This window comes from Ranitomeya imitator, chromosome 3, assembly GCF_032444005.1.
Source record: "Ranitomeya imitator isolate aRanImi1 chromosome 3, aRanImi1.pri, whole genome shotgun sequence".
Lineage (NCBI taxonomy): Eukaryota > Metazoa > Chordata > Amphibia > Anura > Dendrobatidae > Ranitomeya > Ranitomeya imitator.
The window spans coordinates 322,535,004-322,556,576 of record NC_091284.1 but is presented as its reverse complement, the minus strand read 5'-3'; the positions used below and the strand labels follow the sequence as shown (position 1 = coordinate 322,556,576).

Sequence of the window (21,573 nt, the reverse complement as noted above, 5' to 3'; positions counted from 1 at the left end):
GGTAATTGGCAATAATTTCCATCTGTTGTCTATTCCATTTGCACAACAGCATGTGAAATTGATTGTCAATCAGTGTTGCTTCCTAAGTGTATATTCACATATACAAAATTCAGACAGACTGGAAGTTTTAGCCCAGAAAAGTGCATGGCAGTGGCAATACACCCCATCTGATACCTAAATATTGTCTTTTCAGTCCTTGGTAACCTTGGAAGATGGGAAGCTAAAGCATGTGCAGAAATGGGAAGGAAAGGAGACCATACTCCTAAGAGAAGTTAATGGCAACAAGCTATTATTGGTAAGTGCATAAATGATACACGTATATATTATATTTGCAGACATTACAATTTTTTTCCAGCATTTTAGAGGCACAATTTTGTTTTACAATATTTCTTAGGATTTTGCAGAAACATTTAACAAGTAAAGTACAATATTTAAATAGCTACATGAGATGTTCATAATGAACATGATGAATGGCTACATGAGACAACAGTAAATCTCTAGGTGCCTTTTTGTTTTTGGAGGGGAGGTCAGTAAACAATAAGCAGAAGGGTTAAAGGGTCAAAAAGAAGACATTATATGGGATCTAGTGATGACTGAACATGCTCGAATGTTATCAGAGTATCTTGGGAGTGCTTGGATAATATGTAGTGATGAGCGAGCACTAAAATGCTCGGGTGCTCGTTGCTCGGGTCGAGCAGATTGGAATACTCGGGTACTCGACCCGAGCAACAAGCCCAATGTAAGTCTATGGGAGACCCGAGTATTTTTACCGTGATCCCCCCGGGGGTCTTTTTAAGGTCTAAAAACGTCTGAAAATGATGGAAACACTGCTCCAATGACACATGAACTTCATGGGGATCGCCCCTGGAAGCATTCCTGACTCCTAGTTCACAGCTTTCAACAATTTTTTCCGAGATTCATGCCATTTTTCCCGGTGCCACAAAAAACACATTAAAACGAAACCAAAACGGATTTTGCTGGGAAATATGTTAAGGCACATCCTTTGCAGGTCAACTAATTCACCCCCGACCGAAAATTTCCTCCCCAACTTGGGCTTAGTTCAGACTCAGCGTTTTTGAAGCGTTTTTCAACTTTAACATTGCTTTCAACCACTACAAATGCATTCACTGGGAAATGTCATTGTAACATTTAACAACTCTAGCTGGCCATGTGGTGTGTGACACATACACAGACCCATCTTGTTTCATTTATGAAGGCGGGACTCTTAAAATCACAGAGCTTATTTTTACTGGTGCATCAGGCGGCATTAATCGCTTAAAGGGCCATTATTAACCCCTTCATGACCACGGGATTTTTCGGTTTTCCGTGTTCGTTTTTCACTCCCCTCCTTCCCAGAGCCATAACTTTTTTATTTTTCTGTCAATTTGGCCATGTGAGGGCTTATTTTTTGCGGGACGAGTTGTACTTTTGAACGACATCATTGGTTTTACCATGTCGTGTACTAGAAAACGGGAAAAAAATTCCAAGTGCGGTGAAATTGCAAAAAAAGTGCAATCCCACACTTGTTTTTTGCTTGGCTTTTTTGCTAGGTTCACTAAATGCTAAAACTGACCTGCCATTATCATTCTCCAGGTCAGTACGAGTTCATAGACACCAAACATGACTAGGTTATTTTTTACCTAAGTGGTGAAAAAAAATTCCAAACTTTGCTAAAAAAAAATATAAATAAATAATTGCGCCATTTTCCGATACTCGGAGCGTCTCCATTTTTCATGATCTGGGGTCGGTTGAGGGCTTATTTTTTGCATGCCAAGCTGGCGTTTTTAATGATTCCAATTCAATGCAGATACGTGCTTTTGATTGCCCGTTATTGCATTTTAATGCAGTGTCGCGGCGACCCAAAAAACGTAATTCTGGCGTTTTGATTTTTTTCTCGTTACGCCGTTTAGCGATCAGGTTAATGCTTTTTTTTATTGATAGATCGGGTGATTCTGAACGTGGCGATATCAAATATGTGTAGATTTTTTTTTTTTTTATTGATTTATTTTGATTGGGGCGAAAGGGGGGTGATTTAAACTTTTATATTTTTTTTTATTTTTTTCACATTTTTTTTAACTTTTTTTTTTTACTTTTGCCATGCTTCAATAGCCTCCATGGGATTCTAGAAGCAGGCACAGCATGATCGCCTCTGCTACATAGCAGCGATCTGCTGTTCACTGCTATGTAGCAGAATTGCAGGTGTGCTGTGAGCGCCGACCACAGGGTGGCGCTCACAGCTACCGGCGATCAGTAACCATAGAGGTCTCAAGGACCTCTATGGTTACAATGCAGAAGCATCGCCGACCCCCGATCATGTGACGGGGGTCGGCGATGACGTCATTTCCGGCCGCCCGGCCGGATGCAGTAGTTAAATGCTGCTGTCTGCGTTTGACAGTGGCATTTAACTAGTTAATAGCGGCGGGTGAATCGCGATTTCACCCGCTGCTATTGCGGGCACATGTCAGCTGTTCAAAACAGCTGACATGTCCCGGCTTTGATGCGGGCTCACCGCGGAACCCTGCATCAAAGCAGGGGAGCTGACATCGGACGTACTATCCCGTCCGAGGTCAGAAAGGGGTTAAACAGTGGGTCTCCTAAGCTGTTGTAGCCTACGCTGTGAGTGGATGGGCTGCCAAGAATTACAATGCACCACAATACCCCTTTCATAAGATGTCCAGGACAGTCTCCTGAAATAATGTTGCATTGAATGCATGGCCTGCCCTGCTACCAATTCATATACAACCCAATAAGCCTTTGAACCTACATACTGGATGGGCCCCTGAAAATCCACTTCACAATATGCATTTTGTACTCCCGTACTCCTTTGTTTTACACATTGGCAGCAAGGCCAGCCCTGCTGCATAGTCATATGCACCCCATTACGCCTTTGAACCCTCATACTGGATGGGCCCATGAAAATCCGCGTGTATTTTTTAATGGTATGAAGTTTCCCTGTTTGCAGAATTTACAGGAGAATTTTGCAATTTTATTTGCCATGTTTTTAATACTAAGGTTCAGAAATGGCTTTAAAGAAGGCAAGACAATGCAATTTTATTGCAAAGTACAAAATTCAAGGAATAGTATGATTGAATAGTATGAGTGCGTACACTTTTATATATGTACTTAACATACAAAGTTTGATCAGTACATACAGTTATATGAAAAAGTTTGGGCACCCCTATTAATCTTAAGCTTAATGTTTTATAAAAATAGTTTTTTTTGCAACAGCTATTTCAGTTTCATATATCTAATAACTGTTGGACACAGTAATGTTTCTGCTGCCTTGAAATGAGGTTTATTGTACTAACAGAAAATGTGCAATCTGCATTCAAACAAAATTTGACAGGTGCATACGTATGGGCACCCTTATCATTTTCTTGTTTTAAATACTCCTACCTACTTTTTACTGACTTACTAAAGCACTTTTTTTGGTTTTCTAACCTAATTGAGCTTTGAACTTCATAGCCAGGTGTATGCAATCATGAGAAAAGCTACTTAAAGTGGCCACTTGCAAGTTGTTCTCCTGTTTGAATCTCCTCTGAAGAGTGGCATCATGGGCTCCTCAAAACAACTGTCTAATGATCTGAAAACAAAGATTATTCAACATAGTTGTTCAGGGGAAGTATACAAAAAGCTGTCTCAGAGATTTAACCTGTCAATTTCTACAGTGAGGAACACAGTAAGGAAATGGAAGAACACAGGTACAGTTCTTTGTTAAGGCCATTAGTGGCAGGCCAAGAAAAACATCAGAAAGGCAGAGAAGAAGAATGGCGAGATCAGTCAAGGACAATCCTCAGACCACCTCCAGAGAGCTGCAGCATCAACTTGCTGCAGATGGTGTCACTGTGCATCGGTCAACTATACAAACGCACTTTGCACAAGGAGAAGCTGTATGGGAGAGTGATGCGATAGAAGCCGTTTCTGCAAGCACGCCACAAACAGAGTCGGCTGAGGTATGCAAAAGCACATTTGGAGAAGCCAATTTCTTTTTGGAAGAAGGTCCTGTGGACTAATGAAACCAAGATTGAGTTGTTTGGTCATACAAAAAGGCGTTATGCATGGCGGCCAAAAAAACACAGCATTCCAAGAAAAACACTTGCTACCCACAGTAAAATTTGGTGGAGGTTCCATCATGCTTTGGGGCTGTGTGGCCAATACCTGCATCGGGAATCTTGTTAAAGTTGAGGGACACATGGATTCCTCTCAGTATCAGCAGATTCTTGACAATAATGTTCATGAATCAGTGACAAAGTTGAAGTTACGCAGGGGATGGATCTTTCAGCAAGACAATGATCCAAAACACCGCTCCAAATCTACTCATTCATGCAGAGGAACAATTACACTGTTCTGGAATAGCCATCCCAGTCCCCAGACCTGAATATCATTGAACATCTGTGGGATCATTTGAAGAGGGCTGTCCATGCTCGGCGACCATCAAACTTAACTGAACTGGAATTGTTTTGTAAAGAGGAATGGTCAAAAATACCTTCATCCAGGATCCAGGAACTCATTACAATCTACAGGAAGCGACTTGAGGCTGTTATTTTTGCAAAACGAGGATCTACTAAATACTATTGTCACTTTTCTGGTGGTGTGACCATACTTATGCACCTGTCAAATTTTGTTTGAATGCAGATTGCACATTTTCTATTAGTACAATAAACCTCATTGTAAGGCAAAAACATTACTGTGTCCAACAGTTATTAGATAGATGAAACTGAAATAGCTGTTGCAAAAAAAACTATTTTTATAAAACATTAAGCTTAAGATTAATAGGGGTTTTTCATATAACTGTATAAGGATTACGTACAGTACATACCAAAAGTTTGGACACACCTTTAAAGATTTTTCTGTATTTTCATGACTATGAAAATTGTACATTCACACTGAAGGCATCAAAACTATGAATTAACACATGTGGAATTATATACTTAACAAAAAAGTGTGAAACAACTGAAATTATGTCTTATATTCTAGGTTCTTCAAAGTAGCCACCTTTTGCTTTGACTGCTTTGCACACTCTTATACTAGAATATAAGACATAATTTCAGTTGTTTCACACTTTTTTGTTAAGTTAACACATTCCACATGTGTTAATTCATAGTTTTGATGCCTTCAGTGTGAATGTACAATTTTCATAGTCATGAAAATACAGAAAAATCTTTAAATGAGAAGGTGTGTCAAAACTTTTGGTCTGTACTGTATATATAAAGATTTAGTACATACAGTATACTTACATCATCAACAAGAGGCTTTTAAACATCATCCGTCTGGAATATCAGAGAAGCAACACCAAGACAGAGAACCCCTGGGAGATTACCTACACTGCATGGGCGTCCCCAATTATGCAGGTATCCGCACACTGTACATGTACAGGTACCACAGTTTTGGCATCTGTCTGTCATGTTTCTCTGATCTTATATAGTGATTTACACTATGTAGTAACTAGTTTCACCCAACCCTTCAAGTGGCCAGCTTTCAAGGTTGTATAAAACTGAGATCATGGAGTCATCAGACGAGGGGCCATAAACCCCTAGAATATAAAGGCCACAAGGATTTAGATCACACCACCACAGGCAGAGTTACAATAAACCTTAATGTTTTACAATGACAAACAGAGGCTTAGAACTGTTTGTGAAGTGAATAAACAAATATTTCTCAAGATTGTGTCACTATGAGCATTGTCACATCTGTAAATGTTTTACAAGAAATACAGCTATGTGATTGTCTGAATGCCTTCGGTATACAGTATTTTAATCTGGATTCCTAATTGCCATTTGCATATTCACCTTTTGTATATTTGATGTAGCCAAAGTTATGGCTCTCAAGGAGAGAAACTAATATAGTGGACAAAGAAATATTTGTAATGGACTACTGAGCCAAACTAACAGCATTGCTTTATCAAATTTATATGAAGTGCATTGTGTCCATTGTGAGCAACCAGGCAACACAAAAAGGAGCTTTTCAAGTGAGTTCTTTACGGTACTCAAATGTTATGAAGTCTTTGCCAACAAGGATGTGGTTTCACCAATGGGGGGTGCCTTTTTTAAAAATATACTATTGCCATTCCAGCCCCTCTTGCTCAACATTCACCGTTCTATATCCGTACAGAACACGTTAACCCTGGTGATCTAGTGCCAGTTAAACAAGAGACATTGCAGGAGACAGAGTTAAGAAGTAGACCCAAGGTAGGGGCGTGGGTCTCTGAGACTTGTAATGGAGGGCATGAGCTGACAAACTATTCCCCAATGGTGGGTCCTTTTTTCAATAAATGAAATAGTGCCATCACAGCCCCCTTGCCCAAATTTCACCGGCCTATAAGAGTACAGAGCACGTTAACCCTGGTGATCTAGTGCCAGTTAAACAAGAGACATTGCAGGAGACAGAGTTAAGAAGTAGGCCCAATGTAGGGGTGTGGGTCTCTGAGTCTTTTAATGGAGGGCATGAGCTGACAAACTATTCCCCAATGGGGTACTTTGTTTAAAAATGTACTAGTGCCATCGCAGCCCCCTTGCCCAAAATTCACCGGCCTCTGTGCCGTCACGATGGGAGGGTCTGAGAAAACTGTCCCAGAACTTTGCCATTGTTCCCCTGCCTGAGCTGGATTGTACTTCTGTCTCTCTCGCTTGGACTCCTTGGTTGTACAACAAACTCTGACGTCTGCTGCCAGCGTTCTCAAATGGGAATTTTCTAAGTAATTCCGCTACAAAGGCCCTCTGGTACTGCAACATTTTAGTACACCTCTCTGCCTCTGGCAGAAGAGTTTGAAAGTTCTCCTTGTAGCGTGGGTCTAGAAGTGTCACCAACCAGTAATGAGTCACCCAAAATTTTTACAATGCGAGGGTCACATGAAACGCAGCCCCACATAAAGTCAGCTATGTGTGCCAGACTGCTAACAAGCAAGACGTCCATGTCCTCAACAACAGGACGGCTGACCATGCTGTCCTTCTCCTCATCCTCCTCCTCCCTGTCCTCAGGCCATCCACGCTGAATAGACGGTATGACAGCTGTGCTTGTACTACCGTCTATAGCGCATGAAAGTATCTCCTGTTCTTCCTCCTCCTCATTGCCTACCAATCCACTTTGAGAAGACTCGAGGCTGGGCTGAGTGTAATCCCCCTGTATAGTTCCTTGCTCCATGTTCTCGTTCTCTGCCTGCAATGCATCCTCTTTAATTGTGAGCAGAGAGGTTTTCAGAATGCTGAGAAGCGGGATGGTGATGCTAATTATGGCGTCATCGCCGCTCACCATCTTGGTGCAGTCCTTAAAGTTTTGGAATGTGGTACATATGTCTGACATCCATGTCCACTCCTGAGGTCTTATGTGTAGAGTCTGAACTGAATATCGATGGCCTTGCTGATGTTGGTAGTCAACAACTGCCCTCTTCTGCCCACAAATCCTTTCCAACATATGCAGTATAGAGTTCCAGTGCGTAAGGACATCACACACCAGTCGGTGAGCTGGAAGCTGCAAACGCTGCTGAAGCACGGCAAGGACGGCTGAAGCTGTAGCTGACTTTCTAAAATGGGCAGACAGACGGCGTACTTTCACTAGCAGCTCTGGGTAGCTTTTCAGAAAACGTTGAACCATGAGGTTAAGCACATGAGCAAAGCAAGGTACGTGTGTGAGCTCACCTTGCCTCAGAGCCGCCACCAGGTTACGGCCATTGTCACACACGACCATGCCTGGCTGTAGGTTCAGCAGTGTCATCCAAATATCTGACTGCTCTTTCAGCACTGTCCACAACTCTTCTGCATTGTGTGGTTTGTCACCTAAGCAGATTAGCTTCAGCACAGCCTGTTGCCACTTGGCTGAGGCAGTGCTGCAGTGCTTCCAGCTTCTGACCGATGTGTTGATTTCAGAGATGAAGGATGAAGAGGAGTATGAGGTGCAGGAGCTGTAGACTGTGGGGGTAACCCTGATTGACGTAGTGCCAGCAATCCTCGGTGTGGGGAGGATGTGTTCCATCCCAAGGTCCGACCTTAGTGTTCCACTATGTTAGCCCAGTGTGCCGTCAGTGAGATGTACCGTCCCTGCCCACAAGCACTTGTCCACGTATCCGTGGTTAGGTGGACTTTCCCTGTAACAGCATTGGTGAGGGCACGGGTAATGTTGTGGGACACATGCTACTGTAATGCCGGTACGGCACACCGGGAGAAATAGTGGCGACTGGGGACCGAGTACCTTGGGACGGCCGCCACCATCAGGTTGCGGAAATCTTCAGTCTCAGCGAGCCTAAAAGGCAATATTTTGAGTGCAAGCAGAAGAGGAATGTTACAATTTAGGACTGTGGACTTTTGGGCGTTGGCTTTGCGTTACAAAGACTGGAGTATAGATAACTGAAGGCTGTGCTGGGACAAGGACGTTGACGGGCTTGATGATGGTGCTGCTTGACTGTGGGCCACCACAGGTGCAGGGCTAAAGGCATCTTCACATGCATAGTAGACTGGGGATTGAATTCTACGCAAAACAGTGGAAGAAGCAGTGGTTTGACCAGCAGGCAGTGTTCCTGGAGCCCGGGGTTCGGCCCTAAAGTCAGGTGCTTTGCTGCCATGTGCCTGATCATGCTGGTGGTGGTCAGGCTGGTTGTTTTGCTACCCATGCTGACGAGGGCATGGCAGGTGCTGCAAATGGCCAGTTTGGGGTTATCGGCAGAGTCTTTAAAAAAATAACCAGACTCGGGAAGATCTAACAGTTGGAATGGCAACTTCCCTCATGTTGGTGTTATGGGGAATGGATGTACGCCTTCTGTCTGTGGCCACCATACTGCTTCTTCCTGCCTGTTGGGGGATATGCCTCCTTCCCCATGTGTGCTGTTGTCTTAGCTATGTATGTCCTTCTGCCAGGTTGGGTCAGTCACTATGTCATCCACACCTCGTCTTCCGCATCCGCACCCTGCTCCTCCTCCTGACTATCTGGCAATTGTGTCTCATCGTCCACTTCTTGTGACACTTTCCCACCATCGCCTTTGTGTGACTGGGGCTGGTCAAAGCTTTGGGCAGCTCTACATGCGATCTCATCTGTCCCCACTTCAAGTTGACCGGCCGAGAGTCCGGAATCTTGAAATGGAAAACTGAACAGCTCTTCAGAGTGTCCAAGTGTGGGATCAGTTGTCTCAGGGCACTCGGCATGGTGGGAGGAAGGAGGATCAGGGCCACACTCACGGCTACTCAGACTTGACTGTGTGGAAGACATGGTGGTGGTGGCTAAGTGACTGGAAGCATTATCCGCTATCCAACCAACAAGCATTTCACACTGCTCTGGCTTCAATAGTGGTGTGCTGCGCTCCCCTAGAAACTGGGAGAGGAAGGTCTAGCGAGATGATGTGGATCTTTGCTGTGGCCCACTTTCACCTTGGCCACGGCCTCGTCCTCTGCATGCACCATCAGCATCATGTCCACTTCCCCATCCCTTGCTCCTTGCCTTGCCCATTTTAAATGGACTACTGCACTATCTGAAAAGCTCAACACAAGTGTTTTTATTTGGAGCTAAATGATATCTGATCAGTATGCCTGCAAAGCTACGATGTCACGGAAATACCACACTGAAAAATATGTTCCCTGTAATTTTTTTTTAAATGCAAAATAGTGCTGTATATAAGTAAAGTAACAGGCAGCAAAAACTGTGGAAAACTGGCTTAAAATGTCCAAACTTGGAGCACGCAGATATATGAGGCCTCTCACGGAAATACCACACTGACAAATATCTGGCCTTTACTTTTTGTGGTGTCTCCAAAATAGTGCTGTATATAAGTAGAATAATAGACAGCAAAAACTGTGGAAAACTGGCCTAAAATGCCCAAACTTGGAGCACGCATATATATCAGGCCTGTCACAGAAATACCACACTGACAAATGTGGCCGTTTTTTAAAGAAAAGCTAAATAGTGCTGTATATAATTAGATTAACGGACCGCAAAAACTCTGGAAAACCAGCCTAAAATGCCCAAACTGGGAGCATGCAGATACATGAGGCCTTTTTTGTTTTTGGGTGAATTTTTAGAAAAAAGAAAAAATTTAAAACTGCAACTAGGTACAGTACAGACCAAAGGTTTGGACACACCTTCTCATTTAAAGATGTTTCTGTATTTTCATGACTATGACAATTGTAAATTCACACTGAAGGCATCAAAACTATGAATTAACACATGTGGAATTATATACTTAACAAAATGTGAAACAACTGAAAATATGTCTTATATTCTAGGTTCTTCAAAGTAGCCACCTTTTGCTTTGACTGCTTTGCACACTCTTGGCATTCTCTTGATGAGCTTCAAGAGGTAGTCACTGGAAATGGTCTTCCAACAACCTTGAAGGAGTTCCCAGAGATGTTTAGCACTTGTTGGCCCTTTTGCCTTCACTCTGCGGTCCAGCTCACCCCAAACCATCTCAATTGGGTTCAAGTCTGGTGACTGTGGAGGCCTGGTCATCTGGCGCAGCACCCTCATCACTCTCCTTCTTGGTCAAGTAGCCCTTACACAGCCTGGAGGTGTGTTTGGGGTCATTGTCCTGTTAAAAAATAAATGATGGTCCAACTAAACGCAAACCTGGACTAGCATGCCGCTCCAAGAGACTGTGGTAGCCATGCTGGTTCAGTATGCCTTCAGTTTTGAATAAATCCCCAACAGCAAAGCACCCCCCCACCATCACATCTCCTCCTCCATGCTTCACAGTGGGAACCAGGCATGTAAAGTCCACCCGTTCACCTTTTCTGCATCGCACAAAGATACGATGGTTGGAACCAAAGATCTCAAATTTGGACTCATCAGACCAAAGCACAGGTTTCCACTGGTCTAATGTCCATTCCTTGTGTTCTTTAGCCCAAACAAGTCTCTTCTGCTTGTTGCCTGCCCTTAGCAGTGTATTCCTAGCAGCTATTTTACCATGAAGGCTTGCTGCACAAAGTTTCCTCTTAACTAGTGTTGAGCGATACCGTCCGATACTTGAAAGTATCGGTATCGGATAGTATCGGCCGATACCCGAAAAATATCGGATATCGCCGATACCGATATCCGATACCAATACAAGTCAATGGGACATCGAGTATCGGAAGGTATTCTCATGGTTCCCAGGGTCTGAAGGAGAGGAAACTCTCCTTCAGGCCCTGGGATCCATAGGGATGTGTAAAATAAAGAATTAAAATAAAAAATATTGATATATTTACCTCTCCGGCGGCCCCTGAACTCAGCGCGGGTAACCGGCAGGCTTCTTTGTTCAAAATCAGCGCTTTTAGGACCTGAGAATCACGTCCCGGCTTCTGATTGGTCGCGGGCCGCCCATGTGACCGCCACGCGACCAATCACAAGCCGCGACGTCACCGCAAGCTATTAGCGCGCTCATTTTTGAAAAATGAGCGCGTTAATGACTTTCAAAGACGTAGCGGCTTGTGATTGGTCGCGTGGCCGCGACCAATCACAAGCCGCGACGTCACCGCAAGCTATTAACGCGCTCATTTTTAAAAATGAGCGCGTTAATGGCTTTCAAAGACGTAGCGGCTTGTGATTGGTCGCGGCCACGCGACGTGATTCTCAGGTCCTAAAAGCGCTGATTTTGAACAACGAAGCCTGCCGGTTACCCGCGCTGAGTCCAGGGGCCGCCGGAGAGGTAAATATATCAATATTTTTTATTTTAATTCTTTATTTTACACATCTCTATGTATCCGATACCGATACCCGATACCACAAAAGTATCGGATCTCGGTATTGGAATTCCGATACCGCAAGTATCGGCCGATACCCGATACTTGCGGTATCGGAATGCTCAACACTACTCTTAACAGTTGTTGTAGAGATGTGTCTGCTGCTAGAACTCTGCTGCTTGACCTTGTGTCTGCTGCTTGACCTGGTCTCTAATCTGAGCTGCTGTTAACCAGCGATCTCCGAGACTGGTGACTCGGATAAACTTATCCTCAGAAGCAGGGGTGACTCTTGGTCTTCCTTTCCTGGGGCGGTCCTCATGTGAGCCAGTTTCTTTGTAGCGCTTGATGGTTTTTGCAACTGCACTTGCGGACACTTTCAAAGTTTTCCCAATTTTTCAGACTGACTGTCCTTCATTTCTTAAAGTAATGATGGCCACTCGTTTTTTCTTTACTTAGCCATAATACAAATTCTAACAGTCTATTCAGTAGGACTATCAGCTGTGTATCCACCAGACTTCTGCACAACACAATTGATGGTCCCAACCCCATTTATAAGGCAAGAAATCCCACTTATTAAACCTGACAGGGCACACCTGTGAAGTGAAAACCATTTCTGGTGACTACCTCTTAAAGCTCATCAGAATGCCAAGAGTGTGCAAAGCAGTCAAAGCAAAAGGTGGCTACTTTGAAGAACCTAGAATATAAGACATATTTTCAGTTGTTTCACACTTTTTTGTTAAGCATATAATTCCACATGTGTTAATTCATAGTTTTGATGCCTTCAGTGTGAATTTACAATTTTCATAGTCCTGAAAACACAGAAAACTCTTTAACCTTCGTCCGGCTGCCTAGGTACAATTGTAACTATTCCGTTTTATAATTGCAGTAACTTTTTTTTCCGAAAAGCTGTAGAGGGCTGAAATTTCGTGACATCTCTGCAGTTTTGGTCCAGAATATATTGGCCAAATTTCAATAAAATATATATGAAGGTACAATTGTACCTCTGCAGCCTGTTAACATTGTAAAATTATGCAGCCTGACGAAGGTGAAATGAGAAGGTGTGTTCAAACTTTTGGTCTGCACTGTATATAGTAAATAAGCAGCAGCAGCAGCAGTTATGGAGCTTTGGGAGGGATGTAGTGATAGCTATGTACGCACATACATACAGTGCCTGCAGGCCTTGCACTGATGTGGATATGCCACGCCCTGCCTACCTAGCGCTGCAATATCGGGACCACGAATTAGCCCTAAAATGGACTGTTGGTTTCTGAGGAGTTGTGGAATTAACAGTTGCAGACCTACACTAACTATTAAAACCACGATTCTGACCCTATCTCGGCAGCAGCTCTCCCTACTCTCGCTGAATTTGGAGCTGAATACCGCGAGCAGGGCGGCGCCAGGTCTCTTATACTCGGAATAATGCTGTGCGGCCAAGCCAATCACTGCACGACCACAACAAAAATGGCTGCGGCGTGTCATGGCCTGGCAGACAATCCCTGCACCGTGATTGGGTCTCTAAAGTGCCAAAAATGCTGGGTGGAGACACCAGTTATTACCGAATAATCTCAGAAATGCTCGCCGAGTACACCGAGCATAGTGATACTCGGGCGAGTAACGAGTAGTGGCGAGCACGTTCGCTCATCACTAATAATATAATGTTGAAAGTAATGTGGAGAGGTGATAGACTTTAGAGATTCTTTAGATCTCCACCAGTAGGATGGCGGAACACTCAATGAGCCTTGGATAAAATCGGGATTAAACTTTATCTACACAGAGAATAGGGAGGAAAATTAATTTGCTGGAAGGCAGAGTGTCAGTTTTCATCAGCAATTACCTTTTACCACATGACCGCTGTCTTTAACCTTGAATGAAGGTTGCTTTCATTTCCATGTGTCTGAAACAATTCCTCAAGTGTTTACCCAGCTATCTTGTGCAAACCACTCTGTAATGCTTAACCATTGTTGGGCAGAATACACACTTATGTCTGCCTAAGAGTATATGTGGAGCGCCCCCAGACACAGGGCCGCGGGGTACTCGGTACCGATCCTCTCTGTCTCGGTGCTGGGGTTGTCACGGTGGCTAGACCCGGTCCGTGACCCTGCTAAGAGGCGTCCAATAAAAGGGTGATGTAGTTTGTCAAGTATTCGTGACGCCACCTGTGGTATTCGGTCAGGGGGACCGACACTGCTTAGGGGTCCGCTGGGGGTGATGGAATGGCAGCTAGATGGTGTACCTTCCCACAGGTGAAGTATATCCCCAGGGCTTCCCAGTAATGTAGGTGGCGATGATGTGAGGCGCAGTTAATAACGAGGACACAGGGTTGCAGTCTCTTTACCTTTTTACTGAAGACTTCGAGATCCGCAATCCAGAGCACTGTTAACAGGGCTGGCTGAGTCCGGCCGGTCCGAAGGCACATCCAGAGTTCCCTTTGCAGGTGGAAATCAGTGCCTACCAACTAGCGCCTGTGTGTTGTAGTTCTTCCCTGCTGAGCATTCGGGATAGTCCTCACAACTTTCGTATTCATTCTTTCTCTCTCCGTCCCCCAAGTATATCTGGCTAGGACGCACCCGTTTGACGGGAAGGCTCGGAGCTATTCTGGGACCCTAGAGACGCCCCTCTCCACGTTTGCCTCCTATGTCTGCTTAGGTGATGTAAGGTAGACAGCCAACCTATAATCAACTGTCCTGCCGCTGTTTGAAGTAATGCTTGATGTCTGTTACTTCCTCGGCGTTCCGGCCACGCGCCTCAGTAGGATGTTGCCGTTCTCGGGGCACGACTCCTACCGGTATCTCCTTGTGCTGCGATTTCGTTTCTCACTTCTCCACAATATCCTTTACTTCGTATCCTTCCTTAGGATGCCGCCGCAAGGTAGTGCAGGCGCGGCTCCGTAGCGATCTGTCCTTCTGCTAGGTACCTGCCAGGAACCCACCCCTGACAGGTCCTCCCTGGAGCTCTCCCACGCTGCGTTCTCCCTAACTTCCTGTCCAACCCCCAGTTTTACCAGAGAGTGAGGCGTGGTCTAATACATAGTGCCTTTTGCTCCACCTGGTGGCCGGAGTGTGAAGTGTAATGTGTGACTGTGATACCTGGTCAGGTGAACTCCTTTAGTGCAATCAGACATAACATCACTCCCCTTAGTGGCAGAGCGACATTACTGCAACGACCAGGACTCTGGGGCGCTGCACATGTTCATCTCGGTGCACATTGCATCTGAGCCTTCCATCAGCACATATGTCAGGAACATTTGCCAGTGCATGTCTTTCACTTGCAATAGCACATACTGCATAAAATACTTCTTTTGGTGGAACCCTGTTGCGTTTTCCGTTGCTGTTGAAGAAAAGGTGCACTGACACATAGCACTCTGACAACGTGTAGTCCATTGAGTAACTATAGACCAATTGGTATATTGAGCTTTTTTTTCCAACTTATACTCCAAATGTAGACTCAAAACATGATGTGAACAGGATCTGATCTTTATAGGTAGGTTTACCGACAAGTACAGGAATTTCCTAATATACTTCTATGGGGAAATTGGTTTGACAAATGTAACAGTATTCTTTATGCTATTATAGATTAAAATGTAAAATAATAATGAATCAGTGGTGACAGACAGGTAACACCATCAGTGCTAAAATATGGCCTTACACCAACGGATGATGTACATTGCAATGCTTCATGACTGATTGCATTATTGAAATTTACTAATAGCTGTGTTTTACTCTCTTGTAACAGACTCTTACCCTGGGAGAGATTGTCAGCACACGTCATTATGAAAAAGCCTAATATCAAGCACTCCTGCCTATCACTCTTGTTATGTTCAGTCTCATAACAGCCTCATCCCTTGCCTGTTTCCTCTCCGCACTGAATGGGCTACAATAGCAGTATTAGAAGCCTCTCCGTTTTTGATGCAGCGTTTGCTATGGACTTGCAAGGATTTTTTAATTGAGGTGCCAAACATTGCTGCTTATTGGTTTTAGAAACTTGTGTAGAAAAATTCTTAAAGGGGTAGAAACAAGCAACATGCATACTTCCTAGTCTCACCAATTTGCTCCATTATTTATGGCTTGTCTCATCGTCTGACAGTTGCTTGATTTGAAGGGTATCCTGCGGAATGTAAGGCAATTTGTCCATGTGCATATCTGACTCTGACATTTCTTTAGTTATAAGAATTGCAAAGGGATATGGGCACATTGTAATCATTAGTAAGAAAGCCCAGTCTGTTCACATGTAACTATTTTCTTGAGAATTTGCCAGGTTGTGGACTAGACTCTACATTTCTGCACTAAAAGGTTAGCACATTTGTGGTGCTTATGTTAATAATGGCTTAAAAGTATTGCCCCCGCTTCAGCCATACCTGAGATTTGGCGTAAACATAATGCTTGTTTTATCCCTTTAAGAAACAGTATCTAAACAGCTGAAATAACACAAATTTTTCTCAGGAACTGGGTTTGTATTGTATTATCAATGCCAGTATGCATCTGACATTTCACATCTAGTATTCATAAAAGTGCTGGGTGCAAACTCCTTCTGCTCCCCCTACTAGAGGTGGACCATACGTTGTGTCTTCTCAATGCGCATAAGTCTGGTCATTCATATCCTGGGGAACTTTTTTTGAGAGATTTGTGTATTAAATATATGTAAGTCCTTGGTCTGCTGTATCTGTCCGATAAATTTGGATTTCAAACCTTTAATTCAGAGTTTATAGCAATTATTACTACCTTTCATGACTCATCGTGAAGGAGGTAACAAGCACTGAACATAAATTGTGGTGTTTTCAAAAGAGTCTATGTGGGCTGATATCCAGTTATATATTGATTCACTAATCTAAAATTACTTTGACGTGTTTTGATACACCATTGACTCAAAATAAAAATGTTCTGTTTAAACATAATTTTGACTAGTCTCTTCTTTATCAGACAAGAGAATCTGTCATCAGGCACAAACCATTAGGGGATTTCACACCAGAAAATCTGTAGTGAATCCACAACAAAATCCATGTTGCACATTTTCCTGCAATTTCACTTTCTTTGCAAATGGTGAAATCCGCACCTTGCACCAACAGGCTGCAGATGTCAAATTCAGTGCTGATCGCTTTAGTGTGTAGAATATCTCCTCGCAACGTGTGGACTTGGTTTGGTAAAATTTGTTAGGGTAGGTTCACACAAACCTATAATAAATTGAGATATATATTTTTTGTCATGGTCATCTGTGTGCTGCCCATATACAATCCGTCATTTACAGGACCATTTACAGTTTCCTATGTTACAGAATTGCAATGTATCCGTAAATAGCAGATACCATACTGTGTCTCTGTAGTATACTTTTTTTTTCCCACGCAGACATAGACTTGAATGGTTTACGGAGGAAACTAGTGCCTGCTGCAATCTTTTTCACATGCAGGTTTGGTCAGTGAAAAAAATCTTCACTGCCCCAATGATTAATTTCCAGCTACAAAATCTGGACGGAAAATCAACTTTGTGTACTGTACAACTCGTGTGAACATATCCTAAAATACAGTTAATTAGATGCTGGGTGGGTAGTAAATCAGCAGCTTCAATGGCATGTCAGTTTAAGGCACCACATGTCAAGTTATGTTATTGGCAAATTTATTACACCATAAATCTTTCCTTTACTCCCTTCCAAAAGAAAAAAAAATGGGATATCAGTCAGCAGTTACAATACCACCTTATATATCTTATTTTCCCCACTGAATATTACAAAGTTGCTCGTTTTCATGCATACTATTGATGTATAAAAATTAAAACAACGGTTACTCGACTTTTGACATGGCAGGAACTGTGCCCGCATGATCACCACTGGGAGCTCAGCTTAAGCTATAGGCGAGACCTGGCTGTCACTGCCAGTAGCGGGTGCACACACTATCCCTCGAAATGTCACAACTGATATAGACTGCAATGTTTGGAAGGCTTGGAGTCGGAGAGGGAGGTGGCTCCCTCTCCCTTCATAATGGTGCCCCCATGACATCATCACGAGGGCCCCATCGTTACCATTTCATCATGACGACATCCGGGTCACCCAGCTAAAGCAAGCCTGTTAGACCATGCTCAGAGCATAGTCTAACAGGATTCTGTCAGTGCAACACTACAATTCATTATACCAGTGATCAGAGTGATACAAGTTAACATTCCGTAGAGGTACTAAGTAAAAAAAAAAATAGTAAGGCCAGTCTCACACGTCCAGATAATTCCGGTACCCTTCCCCCCCCCCCCCCCCCCGCTGTTAATAAAATACTTACCCGGCTCCCTCGCTGCTTCCTGTCCTCGCCGCAGCTTCTCCTGTATGAACGGTCACGTGGTGCCGCCTATTACATTGATGAATATGCGGCTCCACCTCCCATCCGCAATCCGCATTTTTTGTGCACATGCTGCGTTGTTTTCCTGAGCGGAAACGCATTCCAGAAAAAAAACGCAGCATGTTCATTAATTTGCGGAATCACGGGGATGCCGCACACCTAGGAATGCATTGATCCGCTTACTTCCTGCATGGGGCTATGCCCACCATGCGAGAAGTAAGCGGATCATGTGCGGTTGGTACCCAGGGTGGAGGAGAGGAGACTTTCCTCCCTGGATTGGGCACTATATAATTGTTGAAAAAAAAAATTTAAATAAAAAATAGTGATATACTCACCTTCTGATGGCCCCCGGAGTCCTCCCGCCTCTCAGCGGTGCACGCAGCTGCTTCGGTTCCCATGGATGCTTTGTGTGAAAGACCTGCGATGACGTGACCGTGACGTCATCGCAGGTCCTGCACACAAATCATGTATAGGAAGGAAGCCGCAGCGCCGAGATCAGGGGCCTTTGGAAGGTGAGAATAACCATTTTTTAAATTATTTTTAACATTAGATCTTTTTACTATTGATGCTGCATAAGCAGCATCAATAGAAAAAAGTTGGTCACACTTGTCAAACACTATGTTTGACAAGTGTGACCAACCTGTCAATCAGTTTTCCAAGTGATCGCTTGGAAAACGCTAGCATTCTGCAAGCTAATTATGCTTGCAAAACGCTAGTTTTTAGCATGAATATGCATGCCAATTCCGCATGCGATATACCCGCGGCAGGGAGTTGCAGAATTACCGCTTAAATTTCCACGGAAATTCTGCGACGTGTGCACTTAGCCTAAAAATATATTTTTTAAACTCACAATATAAAAATGATATATATAATGCCAATAAATACATTTATTTAAAAATTAAATTACATATATTTGGTATTAGTGTCCTGAATGACCCGGCCTATAATTGTAACACTAGTTGACCCCTTCAATGAACACTGTGTAAAAAAAAAAAAAAATTAAGTGCCAAAAACTATGCTTTCTCCTTCCCCAATGACAGCACCACAGGAAGAGGTACCTCTCCCTCGCATCAGTTGGTACCCTATCCCTAACAGGGAACCTTCAGCTTGGTGTACCTGGAATGAAGATGGGTCAGGCCCAGCCAGTCGGGTTCAAGCAGCGGGGAGGCCCCGCTGCTACTGGTGGGTCTTTCAGTGTGAGCGGGGGGGGGGGGGGAGGGGGGAGTGCAGCCACCGACCCTGTTTTCAGGTGCAGCTTTTCCAGGTTTCCGGCTGGCACACGTGCGGGGATGCGCCGGAGCGCCCCCTAATGACGCGGCCGGGGAGGTCATGTGAAGAGGAGGTACGTCCGGGGTAAACTGGAAGTAGAGCGGAGGATGCTGGGCGGCTAATTTAAAAATGAGGAAAGCATGAAGGCGCTCCCTGCAACAAGCGGTCCCCAGCATGATGGAGGACAGGGAACCGCGGTAGAAGCAGCCACCACAGCAGCAGCGCGAGAGACAGAAACAGCAACCTAAGGCTGCCGTTAGACTAGCAGTATTTGGTCAGTATTTTACATCAGTATTTGTAAGCCAAAACCAGGAGTGGAACAATCATAGAAAAAGTATGATAGAAACATATGCACCACTTCTGCATTTATCACCCACTCCTGGTTTTGGCTTACAAATACGGATGTAAAATACTGACCAAATACTGCTAGTGTGACGGCAGCCTAAGAGGCATGATTCTGCAGGCAAGCGGAATGGACGTTCCAGCAGCCATTCTACTCAGCACAGCAGAAGATCCGGCACAATGGACAAGTCTCCGTCCTCAAAAAGCACCTTAATGGACCCTGTTCCTCTTCCAGAACCGGTATCCGCAGCTGCATCTGATTGGTGAGTGATCTCTGCGAAAGTTCACCTTGTAATTGGGGTCCCCCTTTTTCTTTTTCATTATTCAGGGAAGGAAAAAAGTGGGAAAATCCAAACACAGAAGTTGCCCCATGTGTAACAAACACTTACCAGCCACCTGGGATAACAGACTATGCCATTCCGGCATAGAGCAAGTGTTGTGGAAGAAACAACAAACTTCGCCTCCTAGCTAAGATCGGTGATTAAATCGGAGGTCGAAAGTACCTTTAGATCCCTCATGCAGGGGGATAAGGTCAGAGAGCAGAAAGCCGCCAAGCACCCCCAGTCTGAGTCCTCTAGCTTGAGAAAAAAAGACTGATATAGCAGACTCTTCCTCAGATGATGAAGTGGGGGGTGCCCCTGTTTTCCTCTAGAGGAGATAGAAAGCCTGGTTAAGGCGGTGAGATCCACTATGGGGTGATAGACCCTCGGCCCGAAAAAACAGTGCAGGACATAATGTTTTGACGATTGGCATAGAGAAAGTGGAGATCATTTTCCCTGAATGAAAATATACAGGCCCCGATCAAAAAAGAGTGGCAGAGACCAGATAGAAAAAAATCTTCAGTACCATGACTAAAAAGGAAATTCCCCTTCGAAGATACAGCGTCGACATCCTGGGATAATGTCCAGAAATTAGGTGTTGCAGTAGCAAAGGCCTCTAAGACATTTGTCCTCCCCTTTGAAGACATGGGAATCTTAAAAGACCCGATAGATAAGAAGGCAGATTTCTTCCTTAGAGGGGCATGGGAAACATCAGGAGGTAATCTTAGGCCAGTTATAGCAGCTACCTGCACCTCTAGATGCCTTATGATCTGTATGATCTGGGTGGATCAGCTAGAGAAAGAGCTCTGGGTTGGGGTGCCCAGGAATGAAGTACTAGAGTCTATCCCCTTAATACGTGGGGCAGCAGCCTTTTTGGCAGATTTTTTAGCCGACTCAGATTAGCATCTAAGTCTGCACCTCTCTCGAATGCAATCCGCAGTGCACTTTGGCTCAAATGCTGGCCGGGAGATCTATAAACCAAATTAAAATTATGCTCAATTACCTGTGAAGGAGAGTTTTGTTTGGATAAACGTTGGATGACATCCTCCAGAAGTCAGGGGGAAAGAAAAAAAGGTTTCCCTAACCTGCCCACTCCCACTTTCAAATGGTCATTTCAGAGTAGAAAATTCTTCCGGTGGAGGCCCCCGAAAGAGCAGAGTAGATGGGAGGAAGAAGGACAAGGGATTCCTCTTCGGAAGTTCCTCTCGTGATAGGAAGCCCTCAAAGTAACGGTCTTTCCCAGGTAGGGGGCAGACTATCCGGTTTTCTTCTGGCCTGGGAGAAAATTTCAAACAGTCCCTGGATATTAAATCTTGTCAGGGCGGGCCTGCGGATAGACTTCCATTCACTCTTCAATTTTCAACAGCAGAAAAAAAAGGCAGCAACACTTACCTGCCCAGATCTTGGAACAAATGCACTGCAGGGTGTAGCCAGCCCATAAAGCAAGATGTTAGCAACACAGGTGTTAGCAACAGGATTTGTAAATTTTGCTGCAAAAATGAAAAATTGCTGCTAATCTTAACTTTTTTAGCTTCCGAACAAAAAAAAATCAATATTGCTTAAAAATTCTGCTGACAAAGTAGTCATGATTTAAATAAATGCTATGAATTGTTTTGTGTGGTATGACTGTTTGTTTTGAGGGCATAAAAGTAAAAAAAAAAATATAACAATGGTACCGCTGAAAACGTCATCT

General features: G+C 44.0%; 1 protein-coding gene across 1 annotated transcript in view; it reads left to right on the top strand.

Annotated features, from left to right (window-relative positions):
- FABP3 (fatty acid binding protein 3) overlaps positions 1-16,527 on the top strand; it is a 32,130-nt gene extending 15,603 nt beyond the window's left edge. Inside the window, exons 3-4 of the mRNA XM_069756670.1 lie at positions 194-295; positions 15,369-16,527. Coding sequence (XP_069612771.1) covers positions 194-295; positions 15,369-15,419 — 153 coding nt within the window. The 3' untranslated portion in view covers positions 15,420-16,527. The remainder of the gene's footprint in view (positions 1-193; positions 296-15,368) is intronic.
- The last annotated feature ends 5,046 nt before the right edge of the window (positions 16,528-21,573 follow it).